The sequence below is a fragment of the Prinia subflava genome, chromosome Z, assembly GCF_021018805.1.
Source record: "Prinia subflava isolate CZ2003 ecotype Zambia chromosome Z, Cam_Psub_1.2, whole genome shotgun sequence".
NCBI lineage: Eukaryota > Metazoa > Chordata > Aves > Passeriformes > Cisticolidae > Prinia > Prinia subflava.
The window spans coordinates 35,490,428-35,511,559 of NC_086283.1; the positions used below are offsets into that span (position 1 = coordinate 35,490,428).

General features: G+C 36.0%; 1 protein-coding gene across 4 annotated transcripts in view; it reads left to right on the top strand.

The window, feature by feature from the left end:
* The window catches only part of PCSK5 (proprotein convertase subtilisin/kexin type 5), a 225,742-nt gene that overhangs the window by 113,598 nt on the left and 91,012 nt on the right, over nucleotides 1–21,132 (top strand). For all 4 annotated transcript variants that reach the window (XM_063422828.1, XM_063422830.1, XM_063422831.1 and 1 more), the window contains exons 9-10: nucleotides 8,327–8,427; nucleotides 16,397–16,500. In XM_063422828.1, the coding sequence (XP_063278898.1) occupies nucleotides 8,327–8,427; nucleotides 16,397–16,500 (205 nt within the window). The remainder of the gene's footprint in view (nucleotides 1–8,326; nucleotides 8,428–16,396; nucleotides 16,501–21,132) is intronic.

The window sequence follows — 21,132 nt, forward strand, 5'->3', positions numbered from 1 at the left end:
CCTTAGCCAAGTCTGTATGACTTCCCTGAGTTATTTGAATCCAGCAGTTGCTGTCAAGTCAACAACAATTTTTATAAATACAATCAATATTGCTTTCAAAGTTTTCAGTGACAGAAGAGTCCACTTAAATTTAGAATAAGTGTTTTTATTTATTCATTGCCATTAAAAGATTTTTCTTGTTTGCTCTCTGAGCCCCTTTAGCTTTGATTTCTAAGCATTTGGTGTCTTTCTCTGCCCAAATGGTTAATCTGTTTTGATAATGGAAGGTAAGCTTCTTGCATCACTCTGTCTACATCTTGTTTTCTTACAAACCCTTTTTTATGTTACAAGCTTCTAGAATCCAAAGTAGACTCACCAGTCAGGTAGCAGCAGTATTCCTTAACAAAAGCACAGGAAAATGGGTGTCTGTGTGTGATAGGTCAGTTTTCCTGTCTTTATATATTCATTCTGACTGAGACTTGTTAGCTTCACTATCATGGAATATGTCCATCACTGGGTGATGCCCAGCCGACTTTCAGAGCTGCTACTTCTCCTTTTCAAGTTGGTGGCTCAAGGAAATATGTAACAGTAGTTAGGGTAGTTAGAGTCTCCTTATTCCACCATTAACAATTGGCTAGTTTAGTACTCAGTTCAGACAAGCCCTCATCATCACTTTGTCATTTTCCAAGTTTCTCCAACACTCATCAGAAGGTGCTGATGTGTTCTTCCATGTCTTTGGTAAAAGCTTTAGGTCATACTATGGCCAAGAACCAAATTGTAGAATTGTTATTATCCCAGTTTAAATCAATGTATTGTGCATCATGTACATTTTAAGTCTCTTAAATACTTTTTTAAAAATGTGCAATATTACATGGTGTGTCTTGTAAAATCCTGAGTGTATTACTTTCAGCCAAACTGATGGTCAGAAAAAAGTACTACAGTACTTTGGCAAGTTTTCTTTTCCAACATCTTATGTTATTCACCATTGAGTATACTACTAGTTATTTAATCTATTAGTAACTAGTTTAAATCCTGTATCAGCTGTTTTACTACATAAAAAGGTGGCAAATAGATGACATTAAAGGACAATACTGCTTACCCTTTTAAAATAATGACACTATGCAGGTTTTCTGTCAGTATTCTGGAACTTGTGCAGTGTTCAAACATTTGCTAAAAACAACACCACAGTTCCCCTTCCAGCTCGTGTAAAAGTCTTTGGCACTTCCAATCTTTCTGATTTAAGCTTGATATTTAAAATAGACATAAATAGAAAGATGATCTATCATCTCTCTATGCTCTGAAAATTTAATTTAGATTTTTTTTTTCCCAAAAAGAAACATTCAGTGAAATAACTGTTTACTATAAACTATTATCTCTGGACAATTAATACAGTATTGGTTTGGGGATTCTTTTGCTTCTGATGTATTTGAAAATAAAACATACTTACGAAATATTTTTTAGGCTTCACCATTTAAACTTGTCTTTCCTTATTGCCTCTCTGCATCTTTTATCTTCAAATTTAATTAACTGCTGTTTTTTTATATCCTTGTTCATATTTTTAATATTGAGTAAAATATCTCTGTATTTCTCAGTCCTGATCTGTACTTTCCTACCTTGCTAATTTAAGCTTTGTGCATTCTTCTGATTTCTTAATAGCTGTAATTTTCTTATTGATTGTCATCCATTCTTTTCAATTAATTCAGACTTTCTGCTTTTACCAAATTACTATTTCAGTAAGAGACAGTAAGAGAACATTGCTGATTTCTGACATTTCACTCCCTTATGTCTTGCACTAGGATCAAAAACATCTGGAGGTGATCTCACCTTTATTATTAAAGACTTCTCATAGAACATAAACATATATAATTGTTTCATTTACTAAAGTATAGTGCCCATCACTTTTTGGTACTTTGCACTGTGCTAATACCAGCAGGTCAATCTCTTACTGTAAGATTCTTGTGAAGTGTACCTTACAAAGGAGATAATAATTACTATATATAGAATGTGCACAAATTATCCCGTAATTAAGAAAGTAAGGAAGATATTTTACATTATTGAAAAGAATTAAAAGTATACCCCTAAAATGTTCTTAATTTGGGTCTCCCTTGGAGATCTCACATTGAATATCAGAGAGAAATAAAAATAATTTTTAATTGAATTCCATGAATTCTATAAGTACGGCTTGTTTTTACTAGTCAGATGGATTGTTTTTACTAGTCAGATCCTACATTCTTTTCAAAGCAATTCAGTTCTATGTGCCAGTGTTAGTTTAGTCCTACAGTGTGTATCATTTTATACAATGAATGGCAAAAGCATAAGTCTGAGTAGCCCTAAGAATTAACCCAGGTCTGTTGACCATTTCTTTACCAGAATGTAATTTATCCTTGACTACTCTTGTGCAAACTAACCTTGCAGTTCCATGTATGGTAAGTCACTGATCCCAAATGCTTGAAAATCAGACTATAAAAATTCCTGCCAAGATTCTTTTCCCTGTACTATATTATCAATTGACTTTTGAAACATACACCTCTTCCACGTTTTATTAGTGGTACTCGGTATTTAAAGCCATGCAATGCTGTTCCCTCTCCAGATACTTTCAATGATGAAGTAGAACAGCTTAGTGGAGATAAATAGCTTCTGTTTGTGCTGTGTGTAAACCAGTTGTCCACATAAGGGATAACTGTATGCCTCTGTTATGCTACAACCCAGCAAGACATTCCTTGAAATTGTGAAACCAGCTTTTCAAATTGACTGTTGAGAAGTCCTTTCAGCTTACACACCCTCATATGGAGACAGGAATATTGCTATTATTTGTGTGACTGTCTTGCTTATAAAGTCTGTGTTAATTATTGTATTGCTATTCTTTTCTCCAGCTTGTGTACCAAAGTTCAGTCCTCATGAGGTCTTATCAAATGTCATTTATGTTGGAAAGAAGTTGTATTTGAAACAAAAAAGGGAACTCAGGACAGAATTGAAAATTTCAAATACTAAGTTTTTTAAACTGCTGTGAAGTGCTAGAAGGGTCTAAAAACTACATGTGTTTGTTTTCATTGTTGTACCATGCATCCTTTTCACTGCATCATATCTCACACTTGTTTAAACTGATGCTCCTTTTGACTCAGAGATTGTCTTCATATCTTTCGACAAAAAGCTGAGCAGCAAGTTTAAAGGGAAGAATAACAATACAGGGTGAATAAAAAGATTATTATTAAATTTAAATTATCCAAATTCCATTATGTATATAAATTTATATGCAGTTAACAAACAATGCAGGGCTCAACTCCTGCCAAAATTTGAAGAGTAACAATACTTGATCAAATCATAAGATGATTTTGTTTGTTGGAGTGAGACTCCTACACTCGAAATAGGAAACAAAAATACCACAGCAGTAAACCAGGAAGAGGTGATCTGGTATAGGATTTACAACCAACACAAATAAACTAAATTTTTGTTTGTTTGTTTGTTTGTTTTGGGGTGGTTATTTTTGGTTTTGTTTTTTTTATTTCATGTAACACAGCACAGATTTCAGTATCATGTGAGCTTCTGCAGTGTTGTAGTACAGAATACCTATAAAAGACTTAGGAAGAGTGAATGGGTTACATCTGTGTAATGTCATGTTCCATAGTTCCTTCCTGTTTTTCCTTGCAATTCTTTAGCTGAATAACTTTCTTTTCTCTTTTCTTCTCTGTTTTTCTGTCCAGTAAGTGCAGAATGTGTTACAAGGTAAATGAACAAACAGTAACCAAGTATTAGAGCTCACTTTGTAGACTGAAAATTGTTATAAAAATGATTTGATTTCAATATGGAGTAATACGATCACAAACACTTCTATTACTACACCAAACAATTTTTTTTTCTCTTTTCATTACTATCCATTTTTTACAATTACTTGTTAAAAATATAGGCTGTTACATAATTTTAGAAGTTTTTCTAGTCTTGGAGGGGTTTTCTTGTCTTATACAATGACAGCTTAAAATTTTAAGCTAACAATTACAGGTGGGCACACCTTGTTGTTCAGGAAAGGTACACCAAGTGCACTTGACTTTATACTGTACTAAGATTTATTGCAGTGATAATTTCCCTCTTATAAACCAAGTTTCCACCCTTTGGATATACTAAAATGCTCAAAGCATGCAAATGTTCCAAAGATGCTGATAGATGTATGCTTTTTACATTATAGAAGAGAACTAGAATTACTTTTAGGTGTTTTCAAGTGCAGCTGCAAAGTGCTGGCATGGTTACAGGTGTAGAAACTTGCACTGTGGGACAGAGACAAATCGACGGTAGGTAAAGACTATAAAATTGTACTTCTTTATAGAAGTTACCTCTCATAACTCAGTGAGCATAGAAGTATTGGCTAGTAATATGCAGTTGTCAAGGTATTTTTTCAAATTACTCCTTTGCTATAATATATTCTCTTCTTTGAATACCATAGGAATATGCTTAAAGATAGCTTTGCCCCTCTGGACTATGTGGCTAGGATAGGTTAAGCAACACGTTATCTATATGTTTCTTTCATTTATCAAACATTTTGCACAAATGTGTTTCCTTTGAATTTATTTTTCAAATGATTTCACAATGCACTAAGATTTGGACACCAGAAAGTTCCTTAAAGATAGAATTTATAAGCCTATTAAATGAATTATCTCCTGCAAATAACCAGCAAATAAAGTAGATACTTAATGTTCCACCTGTTTTGTTATCTTCTGATAAATAGTTATTCATCTGCTGATTTTCTTTCTCTTCTTGTTGATAAACTTCTACTCTAAGCAGGACTAAAACAACAGAAAAAAAGCCCATCCTGTCTCCTGCCAGTTCTTAAAACACAAAAGCCTGCTCTCATTCAGAAACTCACTCAGGTTATCAAAATATCCACAAGATAATCACAGGACATAATGTGGCATCTTCTGTTCTGACTACATACTATTGATGTGTAGAATGTAGAACAGATTTTTGTTAAAATCTTTTCACTTCTAGGGACACAGATTCACAGAAATCAACACGTCTTGAAGAACTGTAACAGAAGGTAAAAAATTATTCAATCAGTTCAGAAAACTCATGTGATGAAATATGAAATACAAAGAAATGCAGAGGCTTCGGAGAGGGTATGTGAGCTTGTTCTCTGCCAAAAGAAATCTCATTTTTTACTTCGTTAATGAATTTCCCAGTTGGTATAACTATGGAAAGATTTATGATTCAGCCTTAATAATGACTGTACAAAAGTGGCATCTCCTTCAGAGAGCACGTTGCTCAGAGCAAGTTGCTTTTATAAAACTGTTACAGTGTGTCTAGATTTTTTCCTTTAATAAATGCCTATTTTTTCTGAAAAATTTGCACCAATACCTATAGGAAGTATTACAGTGCTCTGCAGTGGTTTTTATAATTTCTATCTGCCTTCCATCAGGGTGTCTGTGGCTAATTTCATGTTTCATGTCATGATTAAACTAGGCGAGTACCAGAAACCTTGTTGTTGTCTTCAATCAAACCTAATTGATTCAACTAGTTTAGAAGAACTTAGAAATACTGTGTGGACTTTTATTGGGCAGTTGGAGCAGCATTTTCACAGATCAGCAGTTGTTATATTCAATGAAACGTTTTTAAATTTCTCCTTCCCCCCACACTAACAATCAGAACGGCTTCTAATATACACTAATGGCAGCTTCAATGTGCTATCAAACACCACATCCTTTTATTGTGATTGATGATGTTTTTATGTTGCTCAGGAATTTAGGCATCGTTTTTCTTCTTGAAATTTGCTTACCTCTTGGTGATCATGTACTCTTTTGTCTTGGGGAAAATGAAACAGTTCTCTGACAGTGACTCTGTGCTGAAAAACATGCCTCAGATCTTGGAGGTAATCTACACCTAAACATCTCATCTCCTGTCAGTACCTTTCCTTTGGATTAGCTCAAATGGGGGTTTACATGTACAAAGCTTTCTCAACACATTTTCAGCTGAAGTATCTGATGAAAGCAAGATAGGGGTCCGTAGTTCAAATTGCTGCCACAGTATCCACTTAGAACAAGAGAAACAGTGTTGCCAATTAGAGACATAATGGGTAAAATCAATCTAGAAGGATGCTGTTCCAGACGATGAGAAGCAAGGATAGCACAGTTCAGTATGTGTTTCACTGTATTGACAGAGGCTGTCCCTTAGGCAAAAGCTGATATGACAGCACTTTTTTCTGCCTGGGTTCCTGGATGCATTGTTGCCTTTGGTCTTCCAAGGAAAGCACGTGCTGCGCCACTTTTATGCAGGGCGTAATGTACCAGAGTATGAAAGACATGAGCACATATTAATCCCTATTTCACCCTCTGTTTTTCCTGGCCTTCCTTCTGGTCCTTGCCACAGCACTGACCAGCATTTTCCAAATGGGATACCTGTATCTTATATGTCTCTGGGTGCATGTCATCATCTAGTACTTGGATATCTTAATTCCACCTGGAAAATCACTACTTGAATTTGCAGATGTAGGCAATGCAGCATTAGGGGTATTCCTGCTGCAGTTTCATCTCTTAATATTGTCACATCACTTACACAATTTCCATCCTTAAAGCTTTGCCCAACACTGGTAATTTTCATCCTCTAAATGAATACAGTCAACAGGCTAGAGGGGAAGAGAGAAGGAAATTACGTGAACTTTCTAGCCAATGAAGGATAGAACAAATTATTTTAAAAGGTATGCATCAGTGAAGAATATTAAATGATAGGGGGCAAAAAGGTTCTTTCTAGACCTCATTAATCAAGAAACCCAGTCTCTAGTAAGTTGATTTTTTAAAGGATCTGACATTATAAATGCTTTCATATGTCTTTTTCAATTTTTAGACGCTTCCATATTGTTTCACTTGCTCCCTACTTGTTTTCAACATTTTCTTGGTGCTGTTAGCTCCTTTTCTGTTAGAAATCTTCTGTGTTAACTTGCATATGCTTACATGTTGTGGGAGTTTTCATCAGCCTTATACAAATAATGTAACATACTGAATATGGCTGACATCATGTGAAACCTATACCTCCTGCATGCATTTGCATGTATTCTGCTCAGATGAGATGGTTTTTCAGATTACATTTCAATTATCTGGAGGTTTCAAAGCTAGACAGGCATTTTTACATGTTCTGTGCTTTTTTGTGATTTTTTGATCCTCTGATCCTCTCCTTCTCCCATCTTTGTGCAAATCTATGTTGGAAATGAAGTACAATAGTGGTGAATTAGAACACAATAATTCCATGTGCTTACATAAAGTGTTATATAAGCAACTTCTCTTCTGCCCCTCAGGCAGGTATCTTATATCTGGCAGTGACTGAAGTTCTCAGAATAAGTTTTGACATCACAGGCCATTCGCCTTCATTGAGGTTTCCCTGCTGTAGACTGATGTCTTCAAACAACTGTTCTCCAGTCTGCATGGGTTTTGCTTGAGCTTCTGCTAGGTAGTAGTGACATCCTACCTCTGCTGCCTTGCTCCTGCAAAGAGCCACTTCTTCAGGAATACAAGCACAGAGTAGAATCACTTTAGATTGACATTGCTTGAAAGAAGCGAAATTTGGAATAAACACATTTTTGTGCATGATTTACATTCTTACGGAAAGCATCTGTCTAAAATTCATTACTGGATAGAAATATCCTAACACTAAGTAGAGGGCTGTGTGTCTAGTTGGTATTGCACATTACCATTTATACATCCACTTAGATTACATACAAAAATATGTGCAGCATGTAATTGTCTATACATAAGACATAACAATTTAAAACGGAAAACATCTCATTGGCTGGTGATGGCTGGGCCAAATTTGTTATCAAATCAGGATTTTCCAATGAATTGATGCTTAATTTCATGTGATTTATTACATAAGGAGTGAATGAAAGATTAAACAGGGTACTTAGCATGAGCCAAACTGTGTTCTCTTGTGTCACATACTTCCAGTGTGATTTCAGGCAACCTAATCAATACCTATATATAGGCTCTAAAATGTGCATAAGCAGTCTGTGTACAAGATTTAATTCCTTCCTGTTTGAACAGCACTTTGAGGTTCTTGGAGGGAAAGTCCTCCAAGATAGAGATAGAAAGTCAGAATTGCAATTGTGCAGTTTCAAACCCCTCTGCATGTTTTTCTGGTTTAAAAATGTCTTTCCTGTGGAGCAATACAGAGAACACTGTAAATTCTCGAGTGACTTCAGAACATCTCATATCATGTATCTTCCCTTCCTTGCAAATAAAGAGGAAAATACCCTCCACATACATGTGACATATTCAAGTAAATGAAACTGAAGTTTCAAGTTTTTACTTGAAGTTTCATGAATGCTCTGATTTCTGAACTTGTGTTTTAATTTCACATGTTCAATTTCTTCCAGATTACTACAGACCTGAGGCAGCGTTGCACAGACAGCCATACTGGAACCTCAGCCTCTGCACCTATGGCTGCAGGCATCATTGCCCTGGCACTGGAAGCAAAGTAAGATCTCATATCTATTCTGAAACAAAAATTAAGCATACGGGAAGTTAATTCTTATTCATCTAGCACCTTTATGCAGACATCACACAGTGCTTTGGAATGTTTCTTGTCATAATACACAGTAATCTTCTAAGGACAGGAAAGGTCTCCATGCATATTTCAGATGAAGGAAAGCAGACACTGTGGAGACGCTGACAGAGTACTCAGTGTTGAAGTAACATGAAACAATGTTGAACATAGGTGGTTTCCATTAAATCATGTATACCATCTTCATGTCTTACAGTTCACTCAGAAGGCTGCCTAACTCTGCTGTACCTTGTAGGGTACTGTAGGTCACCTCTTCCATTCACCAGGGTCCTCTTAGCAATGTGTGTTCTTGAACACTGAAAGAGATTTTGAGAGGTGTTATATTAACCTGAACATAAGTTAATGTAGTATGAAAAATCTCAGCTTCTGCATGCTGACACAAATCTATTTTTTAACGTGGGCCAAGTTCCTCAGCTCTAAAAACCATGAATAGTGTAGCTCCAGAGTCCTTGTACCTTTAGCTCAAAAACTTATCTTACAAGCATTTTCTCAACTGCATGATTTTGTTCTTTATGCCTAATATGTATCTCTAATGTGCTTCATGGAGCAGCAGAAATGTGGGAGATCTTCAGGTAAATCTGTATTTCAGAACTTTTTGCATTACTTTGTACTCTGTTGGATAATATCTGCAGATTTAAGATGGAATGCTTCACCCCAAGTCCTACTCAATGCTTTTAAGCTCTAGGAGATTGGTTCTATTAAATTCTGAAGGAAACTAGTTTCCTGTGGTGTTAGCCATTTGCTTTGAAGGAAGTAAGAAATTTGCACACAATAGTAGTTCCAAGTTGCATATAATTCATAACACTGGAATTATGTTTCCATCTTTCATGTTGCTTTCTTTGAAGACACTGTGACCCAATAATGGGCACAGAATACTTGTTGCTGTTGACTTGAAAACATGAGAGTAAGAGTTTGTAATTGAAGACCTGACATAATCTTAAGTAGTGCAGCACTTGTGTCATTATAATTGTGTTTTCTTAATGCAGTTATCAGGAACAAAGGTATTTTGAAAAGGTAATATAATGTTATTGGAGGGGGTTAAAACTTTTAAATCTCCTTTTAACCTCAGTTTTAAAATCCTTAAATTCATTCCAAACAATCTGCAAATGCAGATAAGACTCTGTGTGTATACATTTCAACTTGCTATAAGTTTTTCTCACTGTTCTCGCTTAATGAACTGAAATTGGTAATTGATTAATTTTTGTTTTGTTGTAGTTGAAAGTTTCAGAAAAGTTATATCTTACAAGAACTACAACAAAGCTATTTCTGATTATGACATCTTAAAACACACTGAGAAGCTTACCCTTTTTTCTCTGTGACCTTCAGTGGCTCTACCAGTGGGAAATCTATATCAGTGCATATGGACTATAATTGTTTTCAAAACTAATAGTTGCTATAATAGATATTAATACAAGACTGTGTTAAAGCTTTATATGTGGTGATGGAGACAAAATGTACCAGTGACTAAGTATTCACAATCAGGGCTTATAGAGTAAGTAACTCTTTTGTATTTGTAGTACTCCATTGCATGGTACTAAAAAGAGTTCCAGAGTGAAAATGTGTTGATTTTGCCTCCTTTTATATTCTGTTCTGTTTCATTAAATGGAAGATTCTGTTTCTAGAACTTAGCCTTATATTTGAGTAGATCCAAAGGAATTATATTAGTAATACCATAAATGTGGTTTTTATTCATTTGTATTCCATTCATTAACTTTTCTCTCTTATTGGTACTTAAAATTTGCCACTCCTGCTGACCACAGCCGCTAAATAAAATAGGAAAAAAAAAAAGTTAAAAAGAAGAGAGAAGCTAGGCAGAAGAATAGTTCTCATGCTATGGCTTCCCATGCTGAATTTCTTTACCAGTTTGGAGAAATCTTTGGTCTTGTGACATTATAGATTATGAAGTACAGCCTTTAGAGTGATCATATTGTAAACTATTAAATTTTAATATCTGGGGTTTGCTTGTATGGAATCTGTATAGTTTATTTTATGCAGTTTCTGAATTTCTTATTTATGTGATTTGGAATTTCAGGCTGTATTTTTCAACTGTGCTGCCTGCCATTTTAGGTGATCCTAAAAGTTCTGAAGCAATTGAAGTATTTTCTGCAGTACTTTTAAAATAGGATATGAAGGACACATGATACTGTGGCTTAATGTAACTGCTTATGGGAACTATTTTGATTCAAACAGAGTTTTCATTTTCATAAATTCTTCCTTATATCCTCTATTAATACTTCTGCTAATGGCAGTGTTTATGCGAGGTTTTTTAAAAAGACAAGTTGGAAAAGGGTTTTGCAAGGTTAGTTACATTCTTTATACAGCAAGCTGCTTAAAAATTAGAGCACTGAGTCCTGAACACTTCTTGACAGTGTTTGTAATAATGTGTAGTTTCATTCTACTTTGTGCTGGAAAGTACAACAGTTGATACCATGGAAGAGTTCTGAGTCTATGGAAGCCAATTTTCCTCAGTAGCAAAGTTCTACTCCTGAGAGACATCATGAGTTGAACAGAGTACTAATAGGGCCTAGGTGTGAGTTGGAACAGGCAGGAGGTTGCTTTGACTCACACACAAAGGTACATTCAACCAACCAAAAAAAAAGCTAGACAGATCTACATCTCAACTTTGCACTGTCTTACTTTGACAAGCCCCATATGGTAGGACTGGCAAATAGCTGATGGAGGATCTCTTACCTGCCTACTGATTTGAACCCTCCACTTAGCCATTTCTACCAACAGGGATCTGCTTCTAAAATCCTGGTAACAAATTGTTTGAGGATGATTTTATGCATAATGTGAACACATATTTATTATTTTTGATCTAGTACTTTAGTATCAAAGTGGCATGTTTTCCCTCAGGAATCAAAGAATTGTAGCTGAGTTTCAGACTGCTTGTTTGGAATCTCTGAGGATGCAATGCAGAGTTGCAAATATACAGCAACTATCACACAAAAACATCTCTTAATTTTCATGTTCTGCAGTTTTCTTCTGGTATTTAGGTAGTGAATTGCTTTCCAGTTGTACCCAATTGATGTTTCCTAGTATATCTAGTAGCTTGATCAGGTCCTATGAATAAATGCTTACTTGTGTGTTGCACTTAATCATTACATAATGTGAAATTTTTCTTACTGTAAATGAGAAAATAAGTATAATCAATTTAATGCACAGAGACAGGAATTTTTTTCTCACTAAAAGTAAACTATTTTCATTGCATAGTACAATCTACTGTTGCTAGCAGAAATACCTCTTCTCATTGATGAAAAGGTTGGATTTGGTATTCAAGCAAATCAGAGTCAGGAGAGACAATGGCCCTGTATTTGTTCCAGAGACCATTGTGCCGTGTTCCTTTGAAAAGGCCAAATTTAAATAAAAACTCTTATGTTGCTGACAGAAGAATACAAAATACATAATACATAATACATAATACATTTTACATCCCCAATTGAACTGCATGTTTCTGTCTGTAAGCCAATGCGTATTTTCCAGCATGTGGTATATAAACTAGTTTCATTAGTAAGGAGCAGCAACTGTGTGGTATACTAAGTGGTATAGCCTTGAAGAAAGTATTTTTTCTTCCATGATTCTCTTCACTTGAGTGATACAGAATCTAAAATTATTTCATTTGGAAAGAAACCTTAAGGATCATCTCATTCCAACCCCCTGCCATCAGCAGAATAGACCAGGTTGCTCAGAGCCCCATCCAACCGGGCCTTGGAACAGTTCCAAGGGGTGGGGCACCCTCGACTTCTCTAAGTACCCTGTGCCAGTGCTTTACCATCCTGCCAGCAAAGATCTAATCTAAACCCACTCTCTGAAAGAAAGTAGCTTGTCCTTGAAGGAGAGGGTGCTTCAACCTCCTAATAATTTTCATGGCCCTCCTCTGGACTTGCTCCAACAGGTCATTGTCATTCCTGTATGTGCCTTTTTTTCACATGAAACCAAGGCTAGAACAAGGTAGTGCTGAGAAGAAATGAAGAATTTTGATGAATTCTGAAGCTAGTGACAGAAAAGTGACAATATATCACATTCCTCTAAAAGACAGTACCACCAAGTGTAATCATTGAGATAAAAGGAGTTCACATTGTAAGGTGTCGTCAGTGTCATAGATAGATACTTTGGATTTCTGGCAACTGAACGGATATTTGGATACTTCCCAGATTGACTGATTTTCTTAGAGAAATAGGATGAGCAGTGCACTGTCTAGCAAGGTATAATTTTGGATACAGAAAACATATTTCTGTGTTATCAAAGTTATGAGGTCTTTGTCATAAACATGGAGGTTAAAAGTGATGAGACAGCTGAGGTGAATTGAAGAAGTGCTGTCAAACAACCTCTGTAGTTAGACTTCCACTGCAGAAGGAGAGGTTATCATTTAAGTGCATCAGCTTTAGCTAGTTCTTTGCTCCATTGATTGACTGCCTGTTATAGAAGGCAATGCTAGAGTGTGTGAGTTAAAAATCTCTTTTTGAATTTTTGCAAATTTTGAGTAATTTGCTCTTAGTATTGAAGTATTTGAAAAACTTAACAGTTAATAAAGGCTTACCTTAGAACCTATCTTTCTCTTAAGTTTCAACCACTGATGCCACTTACTGAATTTCAGTTATTATATTGATATTGATTTGGGTATATTTTGGTTCCTGTTCCTGTTTTCAGTTACATATTAATTTGCCAAAGAATAACCATTCAGAATTAAATTTTCCATTTAATTTGCATTAAAAAGGTTTTAAGAAAATTCCATTCAGACATTTCTTAAATTCAAACAAGATCAAAACCAAATAATGTTTGATTGTGATGATTTTTAACTTTTTCATTGAGTTTTTCTGTGTCTGTGCTTTGGAGCAATGGCTAGAAGTAAAACTAGTGGATAGCTGTTGTTCTGGTGCTAGGACAATGCCTTTAACTTGTACAAGCTTTTTTGGAAATCTTGGTTGGCATTTTCTCAGTTGAGACTTTTAGGAGTTTAGCAGCTCTGTCCCCTGTAGTTTCTTGGCTCTCCGAGTGTTTTCCAGCATCAGCTTTTAGAGGCAGGTCTCTGAAGTTACTCTTGAGGTGCTTCTGGCTGCTCACATTGAAAGCAGGGATCCCAGCTGCTTTTTCATGTCAATTCCTTGTGGGAATAAAATGAGGTTGGTGGAAGAGGAGCAGTTTCACTGAATTGCAGTGTGCTTTTAGTCAGTCTTTTGAAATGTAAAAGATAGGTCAAATCAATAGCCTGGGTACCATGCTAACCATAGCTTCCTTTATTAACCTAAAACAATGTAAGCCTTCTCCATTTTCACAGTCAAACTGATTCTAAGAGTGGCAACTAACCTAAGGTTTTGTTGCTGTTCGCTCCGTGCTGTTATTAAGCAGACTGTGAGTATTGTCTTTTGGACAGTCTCTATTTATTGTTCCTGTGGAGATGACACAATAAAGGATGCAATTCAGATGCCTTTCTCTCAGGGGTTTTCTCCTCCCAACTGCATCATTATTAGCCTGCAGTTAGGCCATTGTTTGTTTGATTTTTGGCACTTAGGATTTTTCATCTGTCTGCACTGCAGATTTGACACAGGTACACCAGAACATGGTTGCCGGTGGATGTATAGCTGCCTACCCCACTGTTCATCTAAGGGAATCACAACTTGTCTGGATTTTATCCCAAAACCCAATACATAGATAATGCAAAAGATAGAATTTTGTTTCTTTCTTTTACAATAAGAGTGGTAAAACAATGAGACAGATTGTCACAGAGGTGGCAGGCCCCATGCTTGGAAACATTCAAGGTCAGTTCAGACAGGGTTCTGAGCAACCTGATATAGTTGAACATGTCCCTGCTGATTGCTGGTACTTGGGCTAAATGACCTTTAAAAGTCTCTTCCAGCCTAAACCATTGTGTGATTCCGTGGCTGTAGATTATATGGCAAAGCCTTCCAATAGTGCCTCATGAGGAGATCAGGATGCATTGAAGAAACTGTGGAGATGCGGCATGAATATAAAATGAATGTTGTAAAGTAGAGCTAGAAATTGATAAAAATTATGTTGTACAGTGAAAGCTGGGAACAGTTAAAGATCGGGGACTAAAGAACGGAGTCTGACCCAATGTGGGTATATCACACGTTCTTCCCTTTATTCCTTGAGATGGCGGGTTAAATACAGACAGAATAGTTTACAAGAACAGGTGCATTCTGATAGGCAGTGAGAATACAGAAATATGTAAGCTATTACAGTTTAAGGTAGCCACCGTGTCTTCCCAGTAACTGTTCTATGCTAGTAACACTACTACCTTCACACATTCCTAGTAGCAGATAAGTTTATCTGCTACTACGTATGCTGAACGTACTGAGGCCTGTTAGACCAGGCCTGAGGCCTGGTCTGAGGCCTGGGTTGAGGCCCAGGTATGGATAGCTCTACCTTATGATATAAGCTATCCTCCTACAGTACAGGCAGTGCTATGTTATTTAAAAGGCTATAGCATGCTAGGTGATGTAGAAACATATCGTATCCTACAAATACTTAATGTGCATTACATTCCATAACTTTTTTTTAATATTTTTTCTGTAATTTTTACCAGCCCAACTGGTTAAAAAGTTACTGTCATTCTAGTCTAGCAGCCTAGTGTGAGAAACTGCACAGTAAGAAAAAAACATACCTATAGGCAAAGTAGAGAAGATAAAGTTATTTTGCTTTGGATACTTTTCATCTTATATGACCCTGTATCCCTACATCGTGGTAAAATGTCTGATCTGTGATTTACATCTAATGTTGTAAAAAAATGCTCGGGGAGAGGAGGCATCTGCTCTCATTAAATGCAACAGAATATTTAAATCTGGTTTAAGAACCAAGGTTTCCCTGGTTTTCAATGACTGGGCAGTGTAGGCAGCCAGTTCTGGGTGTTACAAACTTTATTCCGGTCTGTCTTCAGCTGAGGGAAATTGTGGCAGTGTGTGCAATAGGGACAGATGATGATGCTCTAAAAATGGTACTTAATGCCTGGTGTTCTGCACCACAACACTTCTTTCCTCTTCATTGTTTAGTGGCTCAGTTTATCATTCCTTCTACTACAGTGCATTTTTAAAGACAGCGCTATTCATCTTATTTCCGATAACAGAAAAACTGAAAAATCTGAAGGAGAAAGAAAAAATAGCCAAATGATGGCACCTTTAGATCGTCTTCTAAGAAAAGAAGTTCTCCCTTTTGTAGATATAGAAGAAACAGAAAAACTCCAGTCCCTGGAGATTTGCTTTAGTCCTAGAAGATAAATGTGTATTAATATCACAGTGGGGGTAGAAACGGCATCTTCTTTCACCTTCCAGGTGGACAGGAATCCCTTAAAGGAATATACCTCTGTGCAATCAGGGTCTTGCTTTGCAACTCACCAACCATCCAACTGCTTGGAATTCTTGCAAAATACCCACAGACTTTTAGTGAATTTCCAGACTGGGGTAGTAGACAAATCAATAACAACAGGGGCACCTGGAATAACTTGAATAGGAACTGAAAGTCTAGAGGAATTTCCAGTGTGAGCTAGCAGTTAGTGAGATTTAGTAAAGTGTTTCAGCAAGCCAAAAGTTTAATTTCTTCTCCTTTTCGCTCATTAAGATACAGTAGTTGGGGGTCGTAAGAATTGCCTCTGTGGGAAATGTACTCATTCATGTTCCCTTAAGTTCCATATAACAGAATATTATCATATATTGTTACAGTCCGCTTATGGCAAACATCCCAGTTGTATAAATAATTTCACATAGTTTTTCTGTAAAATTGGGACGTTATTTTGAATGGAGCAAAGGAAAGTAGAGAAGATAAATTAAAGTTGTTTTGCTTTGGATACTTTTCATCTTATATGACCCTGTATCCCTACATCCTGGTAAAATGTCTGATCTGTGACTTTGTCTTTCCCATTTCATAGTCCATTTCTGACCTGGAGAGACGTACAGCACATTATTGTCAGGACTTCACGTGCAGGACATCTGAATGCTAATGACTGGAAAACCAATGCAGCAGGTTATAAGGGTGAGAGCTTTCTTTCTTCTTTGCTATCACAAGCAACCTATTATTTGATATTTTTGTTTTACACTATGCTGTGCATAGTTTGGAGACCTTTCAGCCTCAGTCTGAAGGGGCCTATCTTCTCTTATACAAGGAAAATCTCTTAGAATGACTAATGCACAAAACTGTCAGCTACAAAATGCATTGGCCCGACCTTCTTAGTCCCTTTCAGTCCCATATCATGCATTGCTGCCAGAAAACTAAGTAAATTAGTGATGTTTATTTTTTCTTTTATACCTAGTATTCTTATAAAGTAGTGTAGAGTTAAAGATGCAGCAATTCTGGATTCCAGCCCTCTTCTCACCAGAATTATTGACAGTTTCAATTTAAAATGATAAAACAGTATTTTCAAATTTCATTTTTATATGATAAACCCTACATTATTTATATGTAAGAATTCTGTCAGATTTTTGAAAAAATTGAATTTTGAGCGGTCATGACTTTTCATGTTACAGGTAATTATTTTTCAGTGATCTGTTGAGTAGATTTCTAAAGTTTTGTACCATCTTATAAATTTGTTAAAAGCTATGTCTTAGAAACATTTTTTCACTTTAGTAATGCGAGCAGAAGTAAACACCTGTGCCATTAAATAGGATATATATTTTGAGGATGGGTTAAAATGGAGCCTTGAATCTTTTATTTCAGCACAGTTTGTCTTGTGATTCCCATTCACTACATTTTTATTGCTTTCAGTTTGTATTGCATCCTAAACAAAACTCTGCAATGGCTTATTTCTGAATCTCTTTTCATAAGAATTCTACCCAATACTGAAATACCTCTTCTGAGATTTGATCTTTTTGTGCCAGGATCTCCTTTTTGAGAGAAGAAAGTAATATACGAGAGTTATCAAATATTTGTCCTGGTTTCACTTTAAAACTGAAACCTATATTTAGTCTATTTTGGATCAAGGCACTGCTGCCACAGAGCACCTTTAGTATATAATTCTGACCTATGGCATATTTGCTGCAATGGCATAGAAATAAAAACAAAAACAAACCTTTTTAGTTTTGGATCCGAACCAATCTCTAACTACAGAGAATTTAGAAATGAGTATTTGATCAGAACCTCCTAATCATGTGAAGGTTCTGATGTTCAAGGGCTTGGTTTTATCCCATTTACCAGTGCATGCACACACACAAAACACATAAATAGATACTTCGTTAATTGCAATAACATTACAGTATTTGTTATTATGAAACATCTCCCAGTATTTAAAAGGTTTTATCAGGAGATCGTGGCTCTATAATCAGTTTATTGAACCTATATAAAGGTCAAAGAACATATAAAGGTTACTTTTCAAGTAACATAAAGCAGAGCTATTTTTTTCATATCTTACTTCCAAAATTCTATATTTTTTATGTTTTTCCACTTGTTGCCCAAGAAAGGCAAACACCCTGTGAGTCATTTCTTAGCAGCTGTCACTCATTATCAAAAAGCAGGTCGATACCAAGGTCACACCAGCAGCAGAGGCAGCATTGGCAGCAGGACTTGCACTGTTGAATCACTGTTGAGCCGCCGCTTATTCTGAATCCTTGGAATAGAACCATTTTTCTATGCATTGTAACGTATATGTAGTATGGAAAAGGGATGAAAAAAGGTTTTGTCTCGTGGAAAGTCACAAACATAGATAAGCTCAACTTGGTAACTTGGATTCTGGAAATACAGCTTGAACTGGCTGAACTCTGCTGTAGACTCTATAGTGAAATTGAAAAAGAGGAAGACGAGCTAAATGCCTTGACCTCTGCACAGCTCAGGAATCAACCTTAACCCAAATAAAAGCATTAGTTTTAGCTAAATTATTTTGGCAACTTAGGCTGAGCACATGGTTCCAATAAAAATACATCTCTCTTTAAACTCCTATTGGTTTTGGAAGAAGGAGAAGCAAAAGATTTAGTTTAAATCACAACATCCAAACCTGAATTCAAAAGGGGATTTGCACACCACTGCTGGAAAGACTGAAAGAGTTTTCTTTTATTGCACATGGCAATATTTAATATAATATTACACTATTATCCTTTCCTATCGCCAAGAGTAACAATTAAAGTATGGTTTTTCATAGACGAACTACTCTGATAAGACTGAATTCCTTGAGGAATTGTATCATAATTTTGTTGATAACAAGATACGTGTTTCTTCCACAGCATGTTCTTAAAAGGAGGTGGAAGGGTTTTTTAATTATCAAAAGCATACAGCCACAAGAAACAATCTACCTTTCTTCAGTGCATACTAGTGGAGAAAGAGGAAAACAAGAATAAAGAGAAAGGCAGGTTTGCCACTTTAGAAATAAGAACTGAAAGGATGAAAACCAGCAAAAACCTGAAAGAACCTTTCACTCAACAAAGGGTCAGCAAGAGCTGGTAGTTGAAAGTGGGTCAGCATGCCATTTCAGAGGGCTGTTTTGCTGGTCTGCATGGCAACCTCTCCCTTGCCATAGTCCCTGCCAGTGTTTTGCCATTGCAGAACACACAGAAAGAGCTCACAGATGTCATTGCTGGTTTCAAGATCTCCTTTTTTTACTGTCTTACATTTATACAAAGAAGGATTAATTCATGGAAAACACTTAAGCTAGCTAGCAATTTGCTAAAGCGGTGCTTGTTATTTGTTTAATTTTCTGGCAAGTAAACAGTGCTCATTAAATTCATGTCAATAGAATTAACTCAGGAACGAGCAAGAATTTTTTTCTTGGTAGGGGTTTTTTATTGTTTTCTTGTCAGACAGCATGCATCTTTTCTCAAGAACTTTTATTTTTTAGTCTAAAAAGAAAGACTTGAATACTAAGGATATTCTCTGGTTAGTCAGTTGTACATGTAATTTGTCAATAGAGGGATTTTTTAATAATTTAAGCAGTTAATTAGCTGGTTTTATGGAAAAATACTTGAGAGCATCTGTTTTTGTGAGGATATCAAAACTGTTGATCTGTTGCTGCTATGGCAGATTGGATGCAAATCCTTGTTCTGTCAGCTGTTTAGTCAACAATAGAGCATGCAAGTGCATTCATAAAAGGGAAAATGTATTAATGCTGACTTGTCTCATCAGTTGAAAGATAGAGAATGAAACACTGCAGTTTTAAGAACAATGATCAAATCATATAAACAGTTCTTTGTCTGTAAGTGAAGTTCCACATATTGTCAAATGCTGTCTCTGGAGAAACAGGCCATTCATCGGGAGGAATACTACTGATTTGCAGGGAAACTTAGAGAACATACTTCACTCTTCCTGGCTCTAAAGCACAGACAATAACACTTAAGTACACTGAAATAAAATGCTAATGAAAGGTAAGATAAAATGAAATCAAAGTTCTACCCAGTTTTATCAGTTTCTGGCTGTTCCTAGGGCCAGAAGAGATAATCTTCCTAGAGAAATCAAATTTCCTCAGTTGCCAAATAGTAATAACAGAGTTATGTCACATCTCTTTAGGTTAGCCAAAGTATCTGCTGCTTCCATTGAACAGTGACCACTGAAAAGGATTGGTCACTTAATATTTTAGAGCCTTTTAATATAATTGCTTAATTACAGTATTTAATACAACTGGTGATTATATTAGTGAGCAGAGTATTTGTAGTCTGAGAGTGAGAAAGAGATGAGTCTATCTAGACTCCTATTTAGGAGACCTAGACTGGACAGATTTATCTTGTGGTAACCAGTAGTCAGGTAGGAATTCAGAAATGAACAAGAATATCTTTACAACATGTTCATTTCAGAGAAGACAAATAAAATATTCATAAACACTATTTACTGCATGTTTTCAATAACTTTAAAATGTAAATAAATTTTAAGTTATATTTTTAAAACATTGTCAGAAGCTGTCCTAAGACTTTTGGAAAACAGAAAGCACTTATAAATGGTTATGTCAAATAATCAAAGCTGTTCATCTTTAAAAAGACCTTCCAGTCTTACAGATACTTCCTAATGCTCATACACACAGTGAATGGAGCAAGTGAAACTGAAGCTTTGAGTTTAGCTATCGACACATACCAGCTTTCTTTAGTTGTCAATAAGACACCAAACACAACAAGTTGCATTGGTCTGTGTGGGAGGAACATGATATCCTGTGCAAGCTAGGCTAGTGGGTTTTTGTGCTTGAAATGTAAAAGGATGACCAGCCTGGCTGGTAAAGGATGACCAGCCAGGTAGCTTTGGCTGGAACACAGGAGAAAAAAAAAGAGTTTGTCATCTTAGAGAAACTACTGGCAGGATGCTCAAGAGAAGTAAACATGTAATGAGATTAGGCAGTGAGAAAACTGGAAGGGTCAAAGCCCAATTAGAACATAATTTGGATCCTGCAGTAACAGGCAATTAAAATATGTTTCTATAAATACATTACCAACAAAAGGAGAGTTAAGGGTAGTCTCCATCCTTTATTGGTTGCAGGGGGAAAGATAATAACAAAGGATCAGGAAATGGATGAGGTAGTTATTACCTTTTTACCTTTTTAATACCTCTTCAATAATAAGACCCATTGTTCTCTAGGTACCTGAACTAGAAGATGGGAATGGGAAAAAGAATGAAACCCTCATAATCCAAGGGAAAATGATCAGTGACCTGCCACACAGCTTAGGTACATACAACTCTATGTGGTCAGTTGGGATCCACACA